This window comes from Chenopodium album, chromosome 27 (assembly GCF_948465745.1).
Source record: "Chenopodium album chromosome 27, dcCheAlbu1.1, whole genome shotgun sequence".
Lineage (NCBI taxonomy): Eukaryota > Viridiplantae > Streptophyta > Magnoliopsida > Caryophyllales > Amaranthaceae > Chenopodium > Chenopodium album.
Genome location: NC_137860.1, coordinates 2,288,101 through 2,309,823, shown reverse-complemented (window position 1 = coordinate 2,309,823; position 21,723 = coordinate 2,288,101). Strand labels below are relative to the sequence as shown.

Here is a 21,723-nt window from a genome sequence, read left to right as displayed (position 1 = left end):
TGTGTACAAGACACACTACTTGGTACCTGACTGTGTCTCAGACCTGTATGAAGCAGAAAAGGAGCATGTTGCAGCAGCAGCAGCTAATCATTAGTCTTGGGGAGTCTCTTCTCTTAGTGTTGGATGTCTATAACTTTTGGTTAGGGATAATTTTATGTCTGTTTAATGATGTTCTGTTAGCCTTTAGATGGCAGGAAGCTTTTGCGTCTTTTGCTGTTGTATATATAGCTCTTTGTATGAGCTTTAATTGGGATGTTTTTAGTGCCTATGGTTTAGGCCCTTTTTGCAGCAACCATGGTCTTAATTGTAATCTTAATGGGATGCTTTATGTAAATATCAAGGCTATAGCCTTTTAATCAATATATATCTCCTGTTTATGTAAAAAAAAAACATGTCACTTGATATGATAACTTTTTTTATAACTAATATCTCGATCATTATTAGGCACATCATATATATTGGATTGAATCTAAGCTACTTCTCTACAGTAATTTAATTATTATATACTTTTTTTTTCTTAATATATTAAAAGGCGTTCTTAAGAAGTATGTGTAACGTAGCCCCCTTCATAACGCCACATCATCTACTCAACTTCTTATTACACCATGTCACCCACTCAACGCCACATGACTCTACCTTCCATATATTTTTCACTGCATGTCATGCACTTATATTTAAAAAAATATTTTTCGTAAGATTTGAGTATGCAACCTCTAATTCTAAAATTGAGCATCTTACCACCAAGCTATAGAATATTTAATGTTACCTTTTGAGACAAATATTAATATATACTCCCTCCGTCCCATTTTGATAGTCCCTTATGGGCATTTTTCACGGGAATTAATAAATACAAATGAGAATAGTAAAAGTACATTGAAAAAGTAAATTGACATTGGGTATACAAAAAAGTAGAGAGAGAAAGTAATAAAAGTACACGGGAAAACCAAATTTACATGGGAAATATAAATTTGCACAAGTATTGTTGCAAATTGGAGAGAATTATTGGTAAATAAATGAATATTAATAGTTGTTGGAAAAAGCAAATGGGGTGAACATTTTGGGACTAAAATTTGTCTATAAGGGACTATCAAAAGGGACGGAGGGAGTATAAATCTGTATAATAGATTATATACAAGAAAAAATTTAATGACCCGGGGCATCGCCCGGACCCAAATACTACTCCGTAGTTATTATATAACAAACGTGTCACTTGATATGATGACTTTTTTTTATAACTAATATATATCAATCATTATATAGGCACATCGTATACACTACCTCCCAGGCCGGCCCTTAGGGTGTGCAGCATGCGCAACCGCATAGGGCCCAAAATCGCTTGGGGCCTCTAACTCTTACAATATATACAGAATTGTTGTAATAAATGTTTAGTGTTATTGTTGTGGCTTAGTGGTAAGTATGGTGATATTAAATCCGTCTTGTTTATTTACTTTTTTTCAGTTTTTATTTTTTATTTTTTTTTATCTTTTCTTAGTTTTAATTTTAATTTTATAATTTAAGGATTTGGATATTCTTTCGATTTTCAAATACTCCATCTCATCTGTGCTTTACTTTTCATTTTTTTTTATTCCATTCATATGCAAGATAGTAACAATATTTTAATATTTTTATACCCAATAATGGTCCCTTGACTCATATTCATTTTTAGAAAATATTACCATTCTCTCTCCTCTTTACAATAACCCGTACATACTTTTATAACTTATTATATTTGCTTTTCAACATATTTCGATCTCTTCAATAATATTACAAAAATTACATTTATTTCTTTATTCTAAACCTTTGCAACAAATCATAGCAGAGCATTTATTAAAAAAAAAAGCAATATTATTATACGTTTCTTAAAAAAGGGGAGGGGGGCTAATTGTATCTCAATTGCACAGGGCCTCCATAATAGTCGGGACGGCCCTGCTACCTCCATTCCTGAAAGATCGACTCACTTAATATTCATGAGGTCAAATTAAAATAAAAATCACTTTGACCACATGTTAATTATGATTTATACACACTAGTGGAAAAAATCTCATTCGTAATAGGCTATTTGTAACGGGCAAAGCTTTGCCTGTTACAATTAGATATTTGTAACGGGCAAAATAGTGTCCGTTACGAATACTTAATTATTTGTAACGGGCGAAATAGTGTCCGTTACGAATCCTTGATGCCGATGCATTTAGTGGTGGTCGACACTCGATTGAGTTAGGGCTTTTTGCGAGTTGTCTCAGGGTACCTTCTGTCGAATTTTAATTGATTATTATTTTTTATGTTTGAATTTTTGGATTCATTTTGATTTTTTTTAATTTACGGGTTTGTTTGATCTAATTTGTGTGACTTGATTTGGAAGATTGATGGGTTTGTGTTTATTTTGTTGGATATTTTGTTGTATAGATTAATTGAATCGAAATTAAGCGTGTGTTTGAATTTTTTTTTTTTTTTGGTGGAATGTGTCAAAAGATTAATTCATTTTTGGCTGTGTATAATTTTTGTGGGCTTATTTGATTAGGATTTTTATTTCAAACTTAATTTGATTAAAAAAAAATAATCAAATGTAGGAGCTCTGAATAGGTTATATTTGCTTTTCAACTAATTTATGGCCTTATCTATATCTGGAGTCAAAAGTTTGTATCAATTTTCTCTGTGTAGTATTTATCTCATTGTTTGATGTATCGTTATAATTTATATCATTTGAGGGTTCTTGGGGATGATGTAGTCAATATGATACTGAAGATTGAAGATTTTTGTCGATTTTTCAGTCCCTGTAAGTGATAATCATGTTGTTGTGTTAGGCAGGATAGACAACAGTGCTGGTTTCTGTAAATGAAATTGAATGTTTGCAGACTAAATATACTGGAATGGGACACTAAAAAGAAATTAATTTTGGATATTTCTTTGTAATTTATAGTCATTTGGGAATTATAAATTCGTGGATTTTATTTTCTTTCATTTTTTGTATAAGTTTTAGATTTGATGTGGAATTTTGATACTTAAATGGAATTGGACTCTTTATCATTGCTTATTGGTGGAGATAATGGCTTCTCCTTTGATTAGCATTTGAAGAGAATGATTTTATTGTTATCTCACCATGATGTCTATGTGCACAGCCCTCATGGTCGATGTTCCACCGACTGCGTTGGCACTCCATTCAAGTCCACCTCTAGAGCAACCTCAACCTCGCTGGAGAAACAGAAAGAGAAAGCAGTCTCTGAAGTTGCCTTGTTCTGCTTTGGAATTATGGAGGTTTAGTGAGAAAGAAAAATAGAATAAAGAGGTTTAGCGGAATTATGTAGTAGCTTTTGATTCATGTTAAAGAGTTGTAAAGTTAATTTGGACATTAGTACAAGTTGTATCTTAATTTATAATTAATTGAATTTTGCATATATTATTATTGAGCATTAATAATGGTAATTAAAGATTACCAGGTAGCAGCAGGTATCCCCTGCTACCATTTTTTTTTTAATTTGGCTAAAATTGTATTTGTAACGGGCAAATTAAATGTCCGTTACAAATAACCCGTTATTTGTAACGGGCGATTTAAATGTCCGTTACAAAAAACCTGTTATTTATAACGGGCAGTTAAAATGTCTGTTACAAATAACGGGTTATTCGTAACGGACAGCGCCCGTTACGAATAACATAGCCTATCCGTAACAGCCGCATTCGTAACGCCCCTTGCCCGTTACGGATAGCTATTTTTCCACTAGTGGTAGCAGACTCTAAGGGGAAATCAGTGAACATGTTCGTTTGATGAAGTATGGGAAGGTGGAAGTGATGTAGATAGCCCCAGTGAAGATGATGATGAAAATGATATGGGGTACCTTGTAGCACCTGTGAAAGGTAAAAAAAGAGGTATTATTAATAGTGCGAGCAGCAACTCTAAATTTTAAGCAAGCCAACAATTTGATAATGCTGTGATGTTTAATTAGGAAAGCTCTGAATGACTACTGTGTAAGTAGTGACAGAAACATTAAGTTCTACAGAAATGACCCTGACATAGTGGGTGCAAAGTGTAGGCAGCATGATAAGGGTTGCTCTTGGAAAATATGGGCTTTTTGGGAGAAGGGTAAAAGAAATTTTATTGTGAAAGCCCACATTGGAGAGCATAGTTGTGGTAGGCAAGCTAAAGTTACATCGATGACCTCCACTTGGATTTCTAAGAATTATGCAAATTGGTTTAGAGTATTCCTTACATGAAGTTGCAAGACATTAGGGAGATTATTTGGCTTGAAAAGGGAATAAGGGTGAGCAGGTTCAAGGCTTACAGGGCTAGGAAAAAGGGACAATCTTTGATTGTTGGGAAGTATGCAGAACAGTACTCTTTGCTTCCTAGGTATGCTGCAGAGATATTAAGGAATAACAGGGGTAACACTGTGAAGTTGTAGATGAGTAATAATGTTTTTGAGAGAATTTATTTGTGCTTTGAAGCACTGAAGAAAGTGTTCAAAGCTGGTTGTAGACCCTTTATTTCCCTTGATGGCTGCTTCCTTAAAGGGCCTTTTGGGGGCCAATTACTTGTTGCTGTTGGAAAAGATGGAAACAACCAAATGTTTCCTTTGGCATGGGCTGTTGTTGAAGTTGAGAGCACTGACAGTTGGACATGGTTCCTGTCTCTCCTATCTGATGATTTAGAGACAGCAACTGGAGCTGGTTACACATTTATGTCTGATCAGCAAAAGGGCTTGTTAGCAAAGGGCTTGTCTGATCAGTGTCTGGTGTCTTCCCAGAGGCTGAGACAAGGGTTTGTGCTAGGCATGTGTACTACAACTTCAGAGGAGTTTTTGGAGGGGAGCTTGAATTTAGAAAGCAATTTTGGACAATTCCTTAAAGTAACACTGAAAATGAGTTCCTAAGTAACATTGAACCGATAAGGGTCATTTCTGCTGATACAGCTGAAGATTTGATGACAAGGAACTACAAGAAGTGGTGTAGGGCTTTCTACACTCCAATGTCATGTTGTGATAGTGAAGATCAGATAACAACATGAGTGAGGTGTTCAATGCATACATTATGAGTTAAAGGCATAAGCCCATATTACAATGCTTGAAGATATAAGGGAGGGGTTGATGGAGAGACTCCACAACAAAAGAGATGACATTGGTGGGAAAAATGTACTTCTATGCTCAAGATTCAACAGAGATTGGAGAAAGTGAGGATTTGGGCAAGGGGATGGAATGCTTTTTGGGATGGGGGATTCTGTTATGGGGTCAGGAGGGGTGCAACACAGGACAAATTTGTGGTAGACTTGCAGAAAAGAACTTGCAGTTGCAATGCTTGGCAGCTTAGTGGCATTCCCTACAAGCATGCTGTGGTTGCTATTTGGAATTAATCAGAGCAGCCTGAGGACTATGTCAGTGAGTTCTTCACCAAGGAAAAGAACATGACAGCATATGCTTTCCTACTTGAGCCTTTGAATGGTCCCCAAGAATGGCCACAATCTGATGCCTGTGTCATCCCACCAAAATTGAAAAAGGTGCAGGACAAACCAAAGACAAAGAGAAGATATCAGGCGAGAGACAATAGCAACTGGAAAGTGGAAGAAGACATGGAACCCTCAAACTTGCAGCTTATGTGGACTACAGGGACATAACAAGAAGGGATGCAAGAATGCTCCAAAAGAAAGAGAAGCACCCCATCACACACCCACAACAAAAGAGGCTGATTCTGATGCAAATGCACCTACCAATTCTGTACCTATGCACATAAGGGGCTATGGAGTGTACACATATCCTAGTGGCTATCAGATATAGTTCCATCAGTATGATACTGTAACTCATTTATTTCCTTAATTGTATTCAAATTACTTATAGCTAACTTGGTTTTCACTTGTGACAAATTGAAGGTTCCAACCAACCTCAGACCTAATCAACAGCAAACACACTGACATTGAAGGGGAGCAAACTGTATACTCCTTCACTCAAGATCAATACCCTATGTCAAGCCAGCAGCAAAGCCAAAACAGCAACACCATTTCAAGTCAAGCATTGCAGGTAATAAAACCAAATTAATTATTATATTGAATCCATCATTAGTACATAAATTCATACACTAATTGCAGTAATTATTACAGGATTTAGCAAGAAGAAGAGAAACAACAATAAGTAGCTGCACAAGGTACAAATTAAAACTTAATTCAAGCTACAATTGATCAATTCTTCAATGCATACCAAATTCCTAACACCAGCAGCATAATAACAACCTTCCACAAGTCACAATTAATGCCCAAATTCATCCTTGCAGCCCTTTTAATTTTAAGCATAACATAATCACTTTCAATCTTCCTAGCAAACTTGTTTGCTTGTTTCAACTTCTTCCTCATTAACATAACTTCATTCTTGAGTTCTCGCTTCTCTTGCATAAGCCCCAATATCACCTCAGTCTGCTACTCATTGGGGTCTTCCATGTCCACCCACTTAAAAAATTTGCAACCCCTCCTATCAAATTCTACCTCATAGTCAGGGCAAGCAAGAAGCCTTCTGCCAGGGTTATCTCTTGTCCATGCACTACTCTTAGACACCAACAATCCACAATGACATCTACTCCCAGAGTTGCTCAGCCTTGACATTTTTTTAACACTCTTTTAAAAAAATAACTTTGTATTTCCTGTAATTTTTTGTAATTGCTTCTTCTGATTTTTTTTTTTTCAATAGATACAAGGTGGAGAAGATGGATATGGAGATGAGTATATATGGAAGTCAGTTTTTTTTGGAGTTGTAACGGCTATATTTTAACTGCTAGATTCCTTAAACAACTGCAAACTTCAGTCCCCACTGTATTAATGTCAGAATTTTAATTTTCCTTTTGTTTTTTTTGTTTGGTTAACCTATTGTAGAAGGTTAATAATGTGGTGAGTACTCTACTTGCAACTTTTGAAACATTACTACCTTAATTGCAACTTTTGTCAAACATTAGTACCTTCCATTGTATATTACTCTACATTTTTTTAAAGGTGCGGGGCTGATTTGCTTCAATAAATTCTTAAGGGGCTGATTTGCACATAATTCTTAAGTTATGGGGCTCATTTGCCAGATATTCCCTTGATAAATCATGCATCATGTATCTTTAAAAAAAAATCATCCAACAAAATTAATTTTCTATATTATGCATAAAGATAATTCAGCCATATATTAAATGAAAATCCGAGAATGGCTCAGGCATTAACTAGTAACCCTGTTTTAAACCTGAAGGTCGACGATAACCCTGAAGTATGAATAAGAGGTGGTTGTGTGTTGTGGTGGCTAGGTTAGACGAGGGACAAGTCAAGGATCAACGATAAAAAGGAGAAAATCTCTGTTAATATGTCATATTAACACCACCCGTTTATATGGGGGCATCAGCGTCATTTTCCCAGCTAAAGTAAGGGTAAACTCGTCAAAGTCAATTTGGCCCTTAACGATTTTGTAGCGGCATAAGCATCCCGTTCGTAATTCTCCTCGTTCAACTCTAGCTTTCCCGTCATTCCAACTTCCCCCAATTCGAACTTCAGCTCCTGCCAATGGACCTAGCAGTTAATTTAATGAACAAGTAACACCAATTGAGCTGGTAAATGTTTTTGAGTCGAATCGCTGTACATAAGTTCAAATAGGAGGTTGGGCGGCGATTTCAGCGGTGATAAAAAATCAATTGAAGGTCGGGCGGCGATTGAACTAGGGTTTCGTCAGGACATTAAATTGGGGGAAGTGACTGGAATTGCAGTTACAATGGATATTGAAGATGAGGATAAATCCCTACCCTTTAGGGTTAACCAAACCCTTTGTTTCACCCCTTGTTCTTAGGGTTTTCGTTAATTTTGGCGGCGAAGCCGCTGAAAATATGGTGGCATTGGATATGGTTGAGCATCTTCAATGGAGGATGACAGATTGACCATCTTTTATGGAGGATGAAATTTGTTCATGAAAGCTTGAGAAGATGAAAGCTCATATGAAGAAGATGGAACAGGATTCAAATTCACTGTTAACCAAGCTCTAACGTCGATTGTTAAGTGTCATGTCAGCAACAAACAAAAAACATTAAAATATTGATAGATGCTTCAATAATAACGAAAATGCCATCATATTAATGAGGGACGTTAATATGACATATTAACTGGGGTGCGCTCCGATAAAAAGAAAGAGCCTAAGTAAGGGTATATATGTCATTTAACCTCATAAATACTTGCGTTCTCAAGTAAAAGTGGGGGGTCAAACCGTCAAATAACGCTACACTCGAAAAACATTGAGCTGATTCGAGTTTGTTTGTTCTAAGAAACAAAGTAAGAAACCGAGCAACAATCAATCCACCTGATTTTCTCTCACAGCCGGAAAACCACCAATTCACCGCCGGAAAACCACCAATTCCGGCAGCCATGGACGCCGTGTTCAAGTCCATCGACGTGCGCGACCTTCTCTCCGCATCAGACCTCGACGACCCATCATCCCCCCTCTCAGCGCCAGACCTCCGCCTCCTAATCCACCGTCTCGACGCCCATTCACAGCACATCAAATCCAAAGTTCAATCCTACATTCTCTCTCATCACACCCACTTCGCCGACCTCCTTTCTCTCTCCTCCTCCACTTTCTCCGACTCCCTTTCTCTCTCCTCCAATCTCCACTCCCTTCTCTCTCTCCTCTCCCACGATGATGATCATCGTCAGATTCTGTCGATTTTGAAGGAGATTCAATCTGGGGTTTCTGAATTGGAAGCGACGAAGAAGAAAGCGTCGATTGTGAGGGTGATTGTGAGATTGAGTGGGAATTTGGGGAGTGTTAAGGGGTTGATGAGAAATGGGGATTTTGTTGAAGCGGCAAAAGGGGTTAGGGATTTGAAATTGGCGTTGAGGGTTGGTGATGTTGATGAGGAAAGAGAGAATGAGGAGGTTGTTGTTTATGGGTTGCTCAGGAAGCAATGGTTGCTCTGCTTTGAGGAGGTAAGATTATTGTAATTGATTGTGATTTTTGTTGATTGGGGTTTTGATTTTGATTTTGGTTTTTGGGGTTTTTATTAGGTGTTGTGATGATTGGTCTTTTTATGGATGAATTGCATTTGGGTTTGTAGATTCAAGATTTGCTTGTCAAGTTTATGAGCAATGTGGTGAGTTTTGACCCTCAATTGGGTGGAATTCGGGTTGTTTATCGCTCTAGCGTTGGTGATGCTCATGGCGTCGAGCTTCGAACAGTTTTACAAGCCATGGAAGTAAGTTCTTGTTTTGTTGCAATGTAGTGAAATCTTAGTTTCCTATAACAAGCTTTGTAAATCAATCCTCATTGTTGATTTGATTGAGTGTATGATGATATTCGCGATAAAATTCGTTATTTTTTTGGTATAATTCAGTGCTTTGTGTATGAATGTGTTGAATACAACTCCTATCTACATGAAGATTTACTAAGTTGTCATGATAGCTTCTAATTACTTATATTTATGTTTGTGGCAACTACTTGTGAACGGAATATCAGCTGGTATAAAATTTTGTTCTATCTTCCAGGTGTTGGGAATACTTGATTACGGGCTTGCAAAGACCGCTGACTTGTTTATCAAGCACGCCATTGCTCCTGCAGTGAATTTTAAGTCCCCCGTTTCATTTCTGGAGAAATCTAGTGGTAGCCTGGAAGAGGGCAGTGATACAATCTTGAAGATAATCTCAAGTTCAGAGTCGAAGGTAACATTAGTATTATAGCTGTTACTATTGTGAATTTGGTTTCTTTTGGCTCCTCAAATTGTTTTTTTGTTGTGTGCCAAGCAGTCACGCTTAGATTTGTGAAAACAGAAAGTGTGTTAATGAACTTGGTTATTGGTAATACTCCCTCCGTTCCATAATGTAGTGCCCGTTTCTATTTTTTCATGTAAATGAAGGGTAGTGGAGGGTGTTTGTAATATTTTCAAAAGTAGAGGTATTTTTTATGGAAAAGTAAAAGAGTAAATATGACATATTATGAAGCTTTGGATGTAGGATTATTTTATATGGAAGAAATAATAAAGTAAATAATGACATAATTTTATTGAAATGATAGGGTTTTTTACATAGGAAAGGCAAAAAGTTGGTGTAGTATAATAAAATTAATAAATTATGTAAAATAAAAATAGATAGATTGGAAACGGGCACAACATATTGGGACACCAAAAATAAAATTTAGGCACTATATTATGGGACGGAGGGACTAGTTAGTTGATAATTCACTACACATTAATATGCCTTCTACAAGGTAAAGATTGCCACATGCTAGACACTGTTAGACTGATCCTTCTTCTTGCTGTAGACAGAAGACATGGATTGCAACGCTCTGTTCTCAAGAATGAAGAAAGTTGTTAAATTCATCTACCGCAATGTATGTCTTGAAAATGGACCTTGGATGCGCTGTTTCGGCAAATTGACATGGCCAAGGATGTCTGAGCTTATTATTTCAAACTTCCTCTCGAAGGTTTGCTTACAAAAACTTCACCTTTATCATTCATGTTTATTTTTTGCTCCACTGCACTGCTTGTATGATGTTAAGACATTAAAAATTATCATTTCATGCTGACTATTTAGAGGCCTGTGAGATTGATTTTTTTAATACATATGCTGAATTCGATGTGGTTTCCTTAGTTTGATTGTTTAAGTGCTTGTGTGTTGAACTCATGTATTTTTATTGGTCAGATTTATTTTTCTATACACTTTGACCTGACTTCTGTTTGCTGTGCTGACTCTTTTGTATTCTATTTTCCCAGGTTGTCCCCGATGATGCTTCAAAGTTGGCTGATTTTCAGAAAATTATGAACTCTTCTTCTGAATTTGAGACTGTTTTGAAGGATATTATGTTCATTTCTGAGTCGGATAAGAATGATGAAAGACTCAGCAACTTTGCTGATAATGTGGAGGTGCACTTTGCTGTGAGGAAGAAGACAGAAATGTTGGCAAATGCTAGACAGTTGATTCTGAAATGTGACTTTACTGTTCCTGAAGTAAGTTTCATGAAAGCTGTCTTGTATCCTTGTGTTCACTGGCTGGATTAACATACTAACAATGAGCTATCAGGAGTTTGGCAGCAAAGGACATAAATTCAGAAATAACAGATACAGTGACTGCGCTGTCAATTTGCTTTTTTCATCAGAGAGGTGTATAGTGTCTCATGCTTCTAGCCAGTTGATGAAGTTGGTGCATCAAACACTTAAAGTAAGATGATTATTTATGCAGACATTGCCTCACTCATTGCTCATTATTATGATTTTCATGACACTAAGTTTTCTGTATTGGGGAAATTTTGAATTTGCGATGAAATTGTTCGTAGCAGTAGTTTGTATAATGTTAATGATATCACAATTATTTTTATTTTTCATGTTCAATTGGACTACGTGGATGATTTTGATTAGCTGATAAGCCCTCAGAATTATTAAACCTGACACACTTAAGAGTAAATTCACATGAAACATTTACTCCACCACACTATCTCAGCCATACCAACTCTCCAGAGTTCCGAATTTTCGTCATCCCAATATTTGTTTTGCATGTTTGTGGTTTCATGTAAAAAGACAGAATTGATGACTTGTTTATGAATCTCTATAGGATGTTTGTGTGTCATCCCCACGAGTGGCGTTGGAATTCTATCATGCGGCAAGAGATGCTCTATTGCTTTATGAAGCTATTATTCCAATTAAGGTATTCTTGTTGAGGGGTTCTTAGTCTTCTTACATCAACTTTTTGAATATGAACTTCTGTATAATTATAGTCTGTCTTAGGTTACACCGTTACATTACTCATTGCCTTTAGTATCTGTCACTTTTTCAATGTTAAGAGAGATGTCTATGGTATTCTGAATTTTGAATTTGCATGGTTGTTAATAACTTTTTCAGAAAGTTAGAGTTTCTATTTTTTGATATGTATTTATTGACATTTTTACTATGCTAAATGGTTAGTTTTACTATGCGAGATTTAGGTGCTTTAATTTTTTTTTGAAGAAAGGTGCTTCTTTAATTAGAATTCACAATCAGAGTAATTTTGTACTTGTTAAATGTTTTACTTATCCAACCAATTTCTTTGGTTAGAAGACACTTTTGTCCAAAAAAGAATCTTGTACACATCTGCATGCACATTCTAATTGATGATTTATGCGTCATCTGAAATTCCTCCATCTAAGTTATGGTCGTACTTTAATTTTGGTATGAACACTAAGGAGTGACATTTGGTAAGAAAAATTATTCAACTGAGTTTAAAACTTTTTCCATTATATGCCTTTATTGTTTCCTTAACTGATTTTCAGTAATTTTTATGTTATTTACCAATTTCTGGATTTCGTTTCCAAGAAAAACATGTAGATTTTGGGGAGTGTAAGGGTGATGGTGACGGCATCCTAAAATATTAGTGTGGGTGTTATTTTGACATTGTTTTGACATTAGTTCACTGCATTAATACTAAACATTTCATAATTTTCATAATGTGCTTTATAATAATACCTGGTATATATGGACTGTCACATTCTAATTATCTTAACATAACTAGTTTCTCACTTGTGAAGTTAGAGCGACAGCGTGATAGCATCAACCAGGCGGCTGTTTTGATGCACAATGACTGTCTGTATCTCTCTCAGGAAATCCTAGGCCTGGCATTTGAGGTATGATGAACTGTTTGCTATTGTAAGTCCTGAATTTGTGCTCCTGGCCACCTGCTTAAAATCTTTAATCTATGATTGATTAATTTTCGTGTGACAAACCATGTCTAGATTTAATATTCAGAATAACCGTTTGTTTGATCATCAGTCAACCGCTATGAACTGAGGATTGGATATCTAAAATTCTTTTTATTAGCTTACACGTCTATCTTTTTTTGTTTTCAGTACCGGCCAGACTTCCCTAGCTTCATAAAAGAGCATGCCATATTTGTTGATATAGCTCCTAGATTGCAGCTGTTGGGAGAAGACATTCTTCAGCAGCACATTCAAGTTACTATATCCAACTTGAAGGAGGTATGCATTACTTTAATATTGATATGATTTGTTTTGACATATTACGTATCTGCTTTCTACTGATGCTACCAATTTATGTTTTTTTTTCCACTATCTTGAATTTAGGCTGTAGATGGCGCTGATGGATTTCAGAATACTCATCAAATGCCACAATACGAGTCTGTAAAGTTTAGTTTAGAGCGGGTGAACCACATAACTGTATCTTTTTGTTTTAGAAAACACTTCTGCCTACATTGCTGCTGTTTTGATGTCCATTCAATTTTCTGTATCAGGTTATTTTTATCATCGAAAAAGTTCGAATTCTATGGGAGCCTGTCTTACTGCCTTCAACTTACAAAAGGTGTATGTGCATGGCTCTGGAATCAGTTTTTTTAAGAATTACGCAAGACATACTTCTCTTAGATGATATAGCGGCTGAAGAGTCCCTTCAAGTGCGTAAAACCTTGATTATGTATAATATTTTTATCCCCTGAAATGACTGCATTCAAATATATTGATTCCTTTATCCTTGTATCTTCAGCTTCAAAGACTCATTCAATTGTTGCTGGAGAGTCTGGCACCGTTGCTGGAGGCCCTGAGCACTATTCAAAATGATAAGAATTCTGATCAGAGCTTTTCACGTCCACTTGAAGCAGACATTCCATCTTTGGGGAAAATCAGAAAACTAGCTGGTACTATTACACACACACACCACCCACACCTTTTTCTCAACTGAAATTTTGATAACCCCATTGCAGAGATGGGCAAAAAATCCAATCTTGTGGTTTTTAATTCTAAGAATTCGCTCTATTGTGTTGAATTGCCCCAGTTTATGTTGGGAATTTTGATAAAATGCCCATGGGGTTGGATTTTGCCTATCTGTGAGATGGATTATTACCCAACAATCTCCCACCCCGAAATAACTGTTGTTTGATTGTTTTCTCTTCTATGGTAGAACTTCTTGACATGCCATTGAAGTCCATCACTGAAGCTTGGGAGTTTGGAGACTTGTATGGTTGTGGATTTATTTTAACAGAGGTATGCTAATTCTTGTGAAATGGAAACTTAGAATTCAATATGTTTGTGAAGGTTTATTTTTTTTACAAGATGCTAATTGTTGCAGGTTGTAGATTTTATCAAAGCCCTATTTACCGACTCGCCTTTGCGAAAAGATTGCCTGGCTAGAATATACAGAATCAACTTTTAGAAAGGATATCTTTTGTGTCATCTTGTACAAGCCACAGAGTTCCATAATTTTTACAGTCTGCTCAATACCGGAACTACAGAGGATAGCAATCAACACTATAGTCTTTACTTTTTGAACCACCCCTTTTTTTCCTTAATTTTTTACTTGATCCTTCCAATTTCTAGGGCTTGATTTAATGTAAATTCCCTGTAAAATATGCATTTTGAAGAAAATTTTGTCCGAGGATGAAATGGCTAATGCTTGCAGAAAGCACTGTTGTAGTGTTGTTGCAATCCCAACAAGTAATTAAAATTTTTTTCCTTAAGTTCCTTTTTTTTTAATCTGAGAAAAATTTAAATACTGAAGCTCATATATAAGGGTTATTACATAAATTACTCCGTATTGTTATTATTGAATTATATTCCATGTGTTTTTTGTTCACAAATAATAGTACTACGTATTAACTTTTATGGAGTATGAATTACGTGATAATCATTATTTATAGCTATATATAGTCAAAGTTGTGCATCAATGAATGTAAATGCCAAAATGTTAAGAGGGTGGCTACAAAAATTATCAAAATAACAAAATCGCTTTAAGAAAGCTAACTAAGCATTAGCATAATGCCATACTAGCATGAGAGTATATCAATTGGTAAACTAATTGTTAATTAAATAATAAATAAGTTTGCCATGCCACAATGGTCAAGTTTTTTTTTTTTTTTTTTTTTTCAAGCTCCAATGGTCAAGCTAGTATCTAAGAATTTTTGAAAATTACAAGCAAGTTCCTGCATACAACCATTGAAATTGCTTTAATTAGAGTCTCAACATTTCCTCAATAAAATATACTCAGTACCATAATTTTTTTTTTAAGGGAATATTTTTTTGATTTTTTAAATTTAAGTATTAGAAACTTGCCATGAAAGATGCATTATATAATTTACACGAAACATATGGAAAAAGATTTTATGTTGGTGGATTATTGAGAAAAAAATACCGCGTTATGAGAAAGTGAATTAATAGTAATACGAGTAGTATAAAAATATACTCGTATATGTGTAAGAGTGGCACGGGACATAATCTAGTTTTGCAATCTATGTCCAATTTGCAAAAGTCCAATAAAAAACCAGATTAAAAAAACGACCAGTCACTGGTCCGACGTATAATACTGTGATTGGGTATCACACGTATCTGTGGGTCCATCCGAAGGGTTTTTCTTCTTCTTTCGCAGCGTCGTGAAGCTTCTTCCTCAGATCATCTTCATCTTCTTCCATTTTCTGAAACAAACACTCCCATCTCATTGTAAAGAGAGAAAAACTCAGAAAATTTTGAGAGAGAAATAGAAAGAAATCCAATGCAGAAATCAGCAATCATCTTGTTAACATTATGTTTATTTTGCGCGCATACTAATGCATTGTACAGCGCTTCATCACCCGTTCTTCAGCTCACTCCCTCCAATTTCAAGTCTAAGGTTTGTTCTTTTTTCAATTTTGGTTAAGATCTGATTTGGGAAATCATTAAATTTCTGAATTAATTTCGATTTTTTGAGTGATTTTATGATGGGTATTGAGTAATTAGTTCAATTGTTTCTTCTGTTTTCTGGGATTTTAATGATTGTGATAATTAGATTCAATATAAATTTTATGGGTTAGTGATTGACTAATTTCTAGCTCAATGTAATTTTCTGGATATTGATTGGATTGTTGTTCTGTTTGTTAGCAATTTAGATTGTGTTATTTGTCTCAAATGGGTTTTGATTGGTGTGGATAAGTTTGATTTTGCAATTCAATTAGTAGGAATATTAAGAATTTTAATATAATTCGTATTTATGGCAGGTTTTGAATGCAAATGGGGTTGTTTTAGTGGAGTTTTATGCGCCATGGTGTGGTCACTGTAAAGCTCTAACTCCGATATGGGAAAAGGCGGCCGGAGTCTTGAAAGGCGTGGCGACGGTAGCAGCACTTGATGCTGATGCCCACCAATCTCTGGCTCAGGTTGCCCTTTTGATACTAATCTCAGATTTTATTGCCATTCAGTGTCAAAGAGTTCGATTGTCGAAATGCTGATAAAACTTTGATGTTCCTTACTATTATGAGATAATGTGATCATTAGGAAGCCATCTTATCTGTAGGTTTAATTTGTTCTTGAAGGCATTTTATCTGTAGATTTCATTTGTTCTTTGCCTGAATGATCAAGGTTGGTTTGCTGTTTGCTAATCTCTTAGCGGTGAAAAAGAAATGTGAAAAATAGGAAAGATCGAAAATTATTGATTTATTGCTGTGTATTTGCTAGAAAGGTTGTTGTATCCACTCAAAATTGTCCATCTTTATTCTGGATGATTATTTAAACTTCTAATGTAGTGATTTTTGAATTGTGAAGGAATATGGCATCAAAGGATTCCCAACGATAAAGGTATTTGTACCTGGAAAGGGTCCTGTTGATTACATGGGAGCAAGGGATGTCAAACCTATTGCCGAATTTGCTCTCCAGCAGGTTAGTGATCTTTGTTAGTACTTAGTAGTTCGTGCTCTGTCATCTGCTATGTACACTCAGTTCTATTGCTCAGGATTTTTGTATTTTGCACTACTGGAGGAAAGAGATGCCTTCAAACTCAAAAGGCTTTGTTATTTTACTTTTCAAAATCTTTTACTTTTCTTTTTATCCTTTGCACTTAATACGTGTGAGATTTGTCACCCAATCATCTATTTGTCCATGTATCAAAGTGAATATTTTTGTTAACATCAACTCAGGAAAATGTCATTTCTTAGCACGAAGGTAATTGCAATGTAGTATGACAATTAATTTATCATTCGATGTGCTCTAATGTGTGATCAATCTTACCAAATGGTTGCCGCCAATAATAATCTGATAATGCAAGCATGGAATACAACACCCACAATCAACATGTTATAATTAGTGGTTTGTGTGTTGAGTGTTAAACTGATAATGTATAATAAAAGTGGCATCCAACTGAGTGGTTTAGCGAAAACTATATGTCCTTGGTTGATTGACGAAGGAGGTTTTCATACCAATTTATTAGGAATCTTGCCTTCATTCAGTACATTGTCGATGTTAATACTTAGTGTCTTGGTTAGCAAGCCGTTCTCATGAAGCAGTCTGAAACTATTAGCAAAGTGTGTGCTTTGATGTTTCTTTTTCTTTGATTGTCGTTGGCAGTTTGGCCAGCATGGTCTGTTTTATATTTGGAAAGAGAACACACAAATGTTGAGATGTGTAAGTTGTGTGCAGGTAAAGGCACTTTTGAAGGATCGTTTAAATGGAAAAGCAGGAGGATCAAGTGAGAAGAAGTCTGAGCCCAGTGCATCAGTTGAGCTGAACTCACGTAACTTTGATGAATTAGTGCTGAAAAGCAAAGATCTTTGGGTTGTGGAGTTCTTTGCACCTTGGTACGTTTTTGTACAGCTTTTTTGTTTGAATTGATAGTTTGTATTCTGATTCGCAAGATGTGTGTACTGTAATGCATCAAATGTCATGGGGAAAATATCATCATAGTGAACTGCTTCATATCTAATACGGAGTATATTATCTTGTCGACGTTGTCGTAATAAATACTGTGCTTAAAAATGTTTTGCAAGGTGGTGCTTTGGATTATGTAAAAGTTTGTAGAATAGATTTCACCATTCTTGTCATACATATGTCTCTTATTAGTGGCTGTAGGACATGATAGCTTCACTTGAGGATGAAATTCTCAAAATATAATGTTGTTATTTCTGATTAAAATCATTGCTGTTGTTAATATACTCTTAAGTTGGCTTGGCGTTCTTTTTTTTTTCCTTTTCCGGTTTGTGTTTGACCAGTGCTTTCTTATTTTCAGGTGTGGTCACTGCAAAAAACTAGCCCCAGAATGGAAGAAAGCAGCAAGTAACTTGAAGGGTAAAGTTAAGCTTGGTCATGTCAACTGTGATGAAGATAAGGTAAATTTACCTTGCCTTCCATGTTTATGTGTGTTGTTGTGAAAACGTTTTTATTTGTAGGATATAACATAACGTTTATGTAGGTTGATGCGTTGGTCTTTTGTTCCTGTAGAAAATTAACCCCCCCTACCCCCCAAGAAAAAAAAGAAAGAAGTATATTTTTTTTTTTTTTTTTTTTTTTTTTTTTTTTTTTTGATTTCATAATTTTATCTCATAGAAAATCAACTGTACTCTGGAGGAGATGGGAAGGATTTTTTTTTTTTTTTTTGATTTTTTTACCAGGATTCTAACAAACTTTGAATGATATTAATTTGTTCAGATCTTTAGTGGCACTTGATGTATAATTATTCTCATAATGAGAAATCAACATTAAAATTGAAGTAACAAAAATTGTAACTCCCTTTTCCTGTATAAAGACAAATGTTTTAGTTATTAAACCTAACTCAGTGTCCCTTGCTGGATAGAAAGGGTGCTGCTGAACTTTTTGTTTCTTTGTTAAATGTATATAACACAGCAGGTGGCTTAAATCTAATTTTGTTGGTTTTTCAGTCTTTGATGAGCAGGTTCAAAGTGCAAGGATTCCCAACCATCTTAGTGTTTGGTGCTGACAAAGACAGCCCATTCCCGTACGAAGGTGCAAGAACTGCTTCTGGAATTGAGTCATTTGCTCTTGAACAGTTGGAAACAAACACTGCTCCTCCAGAGGTTATTGAGCTGACTAGCCCGGTATGTTTATTATCTACCTAGTTGCTTGTGGACCTTTCCAGATTTTATGAAAGTATACTGTATTACCATACAAATGATACTGACTTGTACTTTTTGAGTAGGATGTCATGGAAGAGAAGTGTGGTTCTGCTGCCATATGCTTTGTTTCTTTCCTACCAGACATCTTGGACTCCAAGGCCGAGGGAAGGAACAAGTACTTAGAGATGCTGCTAGCAGTAGCAGAGAAATTCAAAAGAAATCCTTACAGGTAATATATCATTTTGCTTATTTTATATAGACTCATAATCTTTAGAAAGCTCCTTCTTAAAGCATTCTGTTATTTGGGAAAATCTAGGACATAACTTCCTTTACCTTTTTCTAAACCGTGGTATCCAGTGCAACTTAAGTTTGGTATTATATACTCTGTTGTACCCCCATGGATGAGTGAGGAAGAGAGAATGGGTGGGACACTACTCTTATATAGGATATCTGGTGAATTCCTGATAGGATTCTACTATCATGCTGAGGCCAAACTGATAGAATTATTGTCTTGCAGCTTTGTATGGGCGGCTGCAGGTAAACAGCCAGATCTCGAGAAAAATGTTGGTGTTGGTGGGTATGGCTATCCCGCTATGGTGGCCCTTAACGCCAAGAAAGGGGCCTATGCTCCACTTAAGACCGCATTTGAGCTTGATCATATAGTGTAAGCCTATATACTGTACTTTTAAAATATGTTACTTTTCACCAAGCTATTCAATCCTGTCTTTGGTAAATCTTTATTTGAAATCATGTATATGGTGACCCAGGGAATTTGTAAAGGAAGCAGGGCGTGGTGGAAAGGGTAATCTCCCAATGAGTAGCACTCCTAAGATTGAGAATGTTGAACCTTGGGATGGTAAAGATGGTGAAGTGATAGAAGAGGATGAGTTCTCTCTTGACGAACTCATGAAAGATGACCTGTGAACTGTTTAAATTTATAGAATAGGATACTCACTTTGGCTCAAGAGAGATTTTTTTTCATTTCTCCTCTAAAATTAGCATTTTGGCCAACCACATTTACATTGTATTTTATGGAGAACCCCATGTACTGTCAAAGGGATGTCTAATGACTTCCTGAGTTTTATTTAATGCTCCATTTGATGGTGTTTTGGTGAGTGGAAATGAATTAATCTACAGTTTATATCAACCAATTTTATTTATATGCAGCTATAGGTGGCTCATTTGATGGAAATGAATTAATCTAACTTGGTTAGAAGATGTCTGTGTTGAATTAAAACATTGGTGAATTTCATGATACCTTAACTTAGACACTCCTTTAAGTGTTAAGAGGATATGATCTATGGCTTTGAGATAAAGGATCCTTGGGTGTTTGTACAATATATCTGTTCCTGTAAGATGATGTAAATCAGTTAAACAATCAATCTTCTGTGTTTATTTTCACGGCTGTCTCCAGTTCCGTGACTGTTGGGACTCTTGGGAGGGCAGCTCAGGAAGTTCCAGACCTGTGTCCTTGGGAGATCATTCTCTGGTCCTTTTCGAAGATGTAACTCCCAATTACAATTAATCAGAAGACCTTGCTGCAACAAAGAATTGCAAGGAAGAAAAGGCATGGAAAATAGGGGCTATGATATGCATGCACAAACACACTTGTTTTCTTTGAGCCTTGATAAGTTCAAATCTCAAAGGGAATATAACAATATCAAACATTCATGCAAGAGAAGGCAGCAAAGGAATTGTGCTTGGCCATAATCGACAACCTTATAAGTTTGAGTTTAGAGTGACCAAGGGATGTGCCCTTGGGATATTTGACATTTTGGGTAGGTCTTAGGGGTGAGCGTAGCAGGGTACCTAGTAAAAATATCGGTACCCGGAACCGGAACCTGTTGCAACAGATTCCTAAAAGTAGGAACCGGAACCGGAACCTGTTGCAACAGGTTCCTAAACAGGGTACCCTGTTTTTCAAAGTAAGCTTAATAGTTACTTGATAATTGTGACAATTCTATATTTTTAAAAATGGATGTTCACAATAAAAGCTTACAACTTTAGTAAACTGCTTCAAATATAACAAACCAACACTAATTGTCTAGAATATTCAATACCATATAGGTTTCGGTTTCATGTATCCTATAGGGAACATGTACTAACAGGGTACCCTACAGGTTCTAGGTCCAAAATTTTATTACCCGGAACCGGAACCTGTTGCAACAGGTTCCCAATTTTATTACCCGGAACCGGAACCTGTTCAACAGGTTCTGGGTTTGGAACCTGCGGTTCCGAACAGGTTCCGGTTCCACATCAGGGTACCCTGAATTTTTGCTCACCCCTAGTAGGTCTTACTAATGTACGAGTAAATTATTATAGGTAAAAAACTAAAAATTATCCAATTTTGAAGGGAAAGATTTTTAACATGAAACTCAAACATATGAACATTCGTAGTATGACATGATAGAAATTACCTCCATCACCAATACACAATATTACAATTGAAGATAGAGCTATCCAGGATTCCAGATGCTTTAGGGCATGCCTAATACTATCATTATTCATAATCAGTAAGTAGTTGTGTCCAATTAACCATTTATTCATTTTTGTTTTTTTTTTTTTTTTTTTTTTTTTTTTTTTTTTTTTGAGGAAACATTTATTCATTTTGTATGTCCATTATTAGGACTCCCTTTGCCCCTTAATACAACACCTTTTTTTTCTTTATTATGTGAGGAAGGATAGTACTTTTTCCTTATACTGTTCTATAACAACAACCCGATTGCGAGGGAGGATAGTACTTTTTTTTTTATTTACCCCATGATTTTCTAAATCTTTGTATATAGTATAGTGTTGCCATTATTACGAAATAAAAAGAGTAACCATTTCTTAAAGTTAGTATTCGTACGGAATAGTTATCTAGTTTCAAAAAAAAAAATAATAATAATAATAATAATAAATAAATAAATAAATAAAAATAGAGTTTTACAAGCTAAAAAGCCCAGTAGCCCTTAGTT

The 21,723-nt window shown here is 35.7% G+C and overlaps 2 protein-coding genes across 3 annotated transcripts; both read left to right on the top strand.

Annotated features, from left to right (window-relative positions):
- The first annotated feature begins 8,208 nt into the window (after positions 1 to 8,208).
- Positions 8,209 to 14,490, top strand: LOC145620335 (centromere/kinetochore protein zw10 homolog). 2 transcript variants are annotated; one of them, XM_081674992.1, is made up of 14 exons: positions 8,209 to 8,914; positions 9,043 to 9,180; positions 9,470 to 9,643; positions 10,242 to 10,403; positions 10,693 to 10,926; positions 11,003 to 11,137; positions 11,528 to 11,620; positions 12,477 to 12,572; positions 12,795 to 12,923; positions 13,029 to 13,106; positions 13,196 to 13,354; positions 13,444 to 13,594; positions 13,858 to 13,940; positions 14,026 to 14,490. In XM_081674992.1, the coding sequence occupies exons 1-14, from the start codon at positions 8,354 to 8,356 to the stop codon at positions 14,107 to 14,109; spliced, it is 2,277 nt and encodes a 758-aa protein (XP_081531118.1). In that variant the 5' UTR covers positions 8,209 to 8,353; the 3' UTR covers positions 14,110 to 14,490. The 2 variants fall into 2 exon arrangements, with proteins under 2 accessions (XP_081531118.1, XP_081531117.1); XM_081674991.1 differs by having other exon boundaries at positions 11,000 to 11,137.
- An 835-nt stretch (positions 14,491 to 15,325) lies between these two features.
- On the top strand, positions 15,326 to 19,888 carry LOC145619548 (protein disulfide isomerase-like 2-3). The gene is made up of 9 exons (XM_081674260.1): positions 15,326 to 15,558; positions 15,923 to 16,081; positions 16,467 to 16,580; positions 17,337 to 17,494; positions 17,923 to 18,022; positions 18,572 to 18,748; positions 18,850 to 18,995; positions 19,284 to 19,430; positions 19,534 to 19,888. The coding sequence occupies exons 1-9, from the start codon at positions 15,442 to 15,444 to the stop codon at positions 19,688 to 19,690; spliced, it is 1,275 nt and encodes a 424-aa protein (XP_081530386.1). The 5' UTR covers positions 15,326 to 15,441; the 3' UTR covers positions 19,691 to 19,888.
- The last annotated feature ends 1,835 nt before the right edge of the window (positions 19,889 to 21,723 follow it).

Coding starts and splice junctions, on each gene's coding strand:
- LOC145619548 (XM_081674260.1), top strand. CDS start 15,442: ATGCAGAAATCAGCAATCATCTTGTTAACATTATGTTTATTTTGCGCG. Junction 17,495..17,922: donor GTGGAGTTCTTTGCACCTTG/GTACGTTTTTGT, acceptor TCTTATTTTCAG/GTGTGGTCACTGCAAAAAAC. Junction 19,431..19,533: donor TTTGAGCTTGATCATATAGT/GTAAGCCTATAT, acceptor ATGGTGACCCAG/GGAATTTGTAAAGGAAGCAG.
- LOC145620335 (XM_081674991.1), top strand. CDS start 8,354: ATGGACGCCGTGTTCAAGTCCATCGACGTGCGCGACCTTCTCTCCGCA. Junction 10,404..10,692: donor TTTCAAACTTCCTCTCGAAG/GTTTGCTTACAA, acceptor CTATTTTCCCAG/GTTGTCCCCGATGATGCTTC. Junction 11,621..12,476: donor AAGCTATTATTCCAATTAAG/GTATTCTTGTTG, acceptor TCACTTGTGAAG/TTAGAGCGACAGCGTGATAG.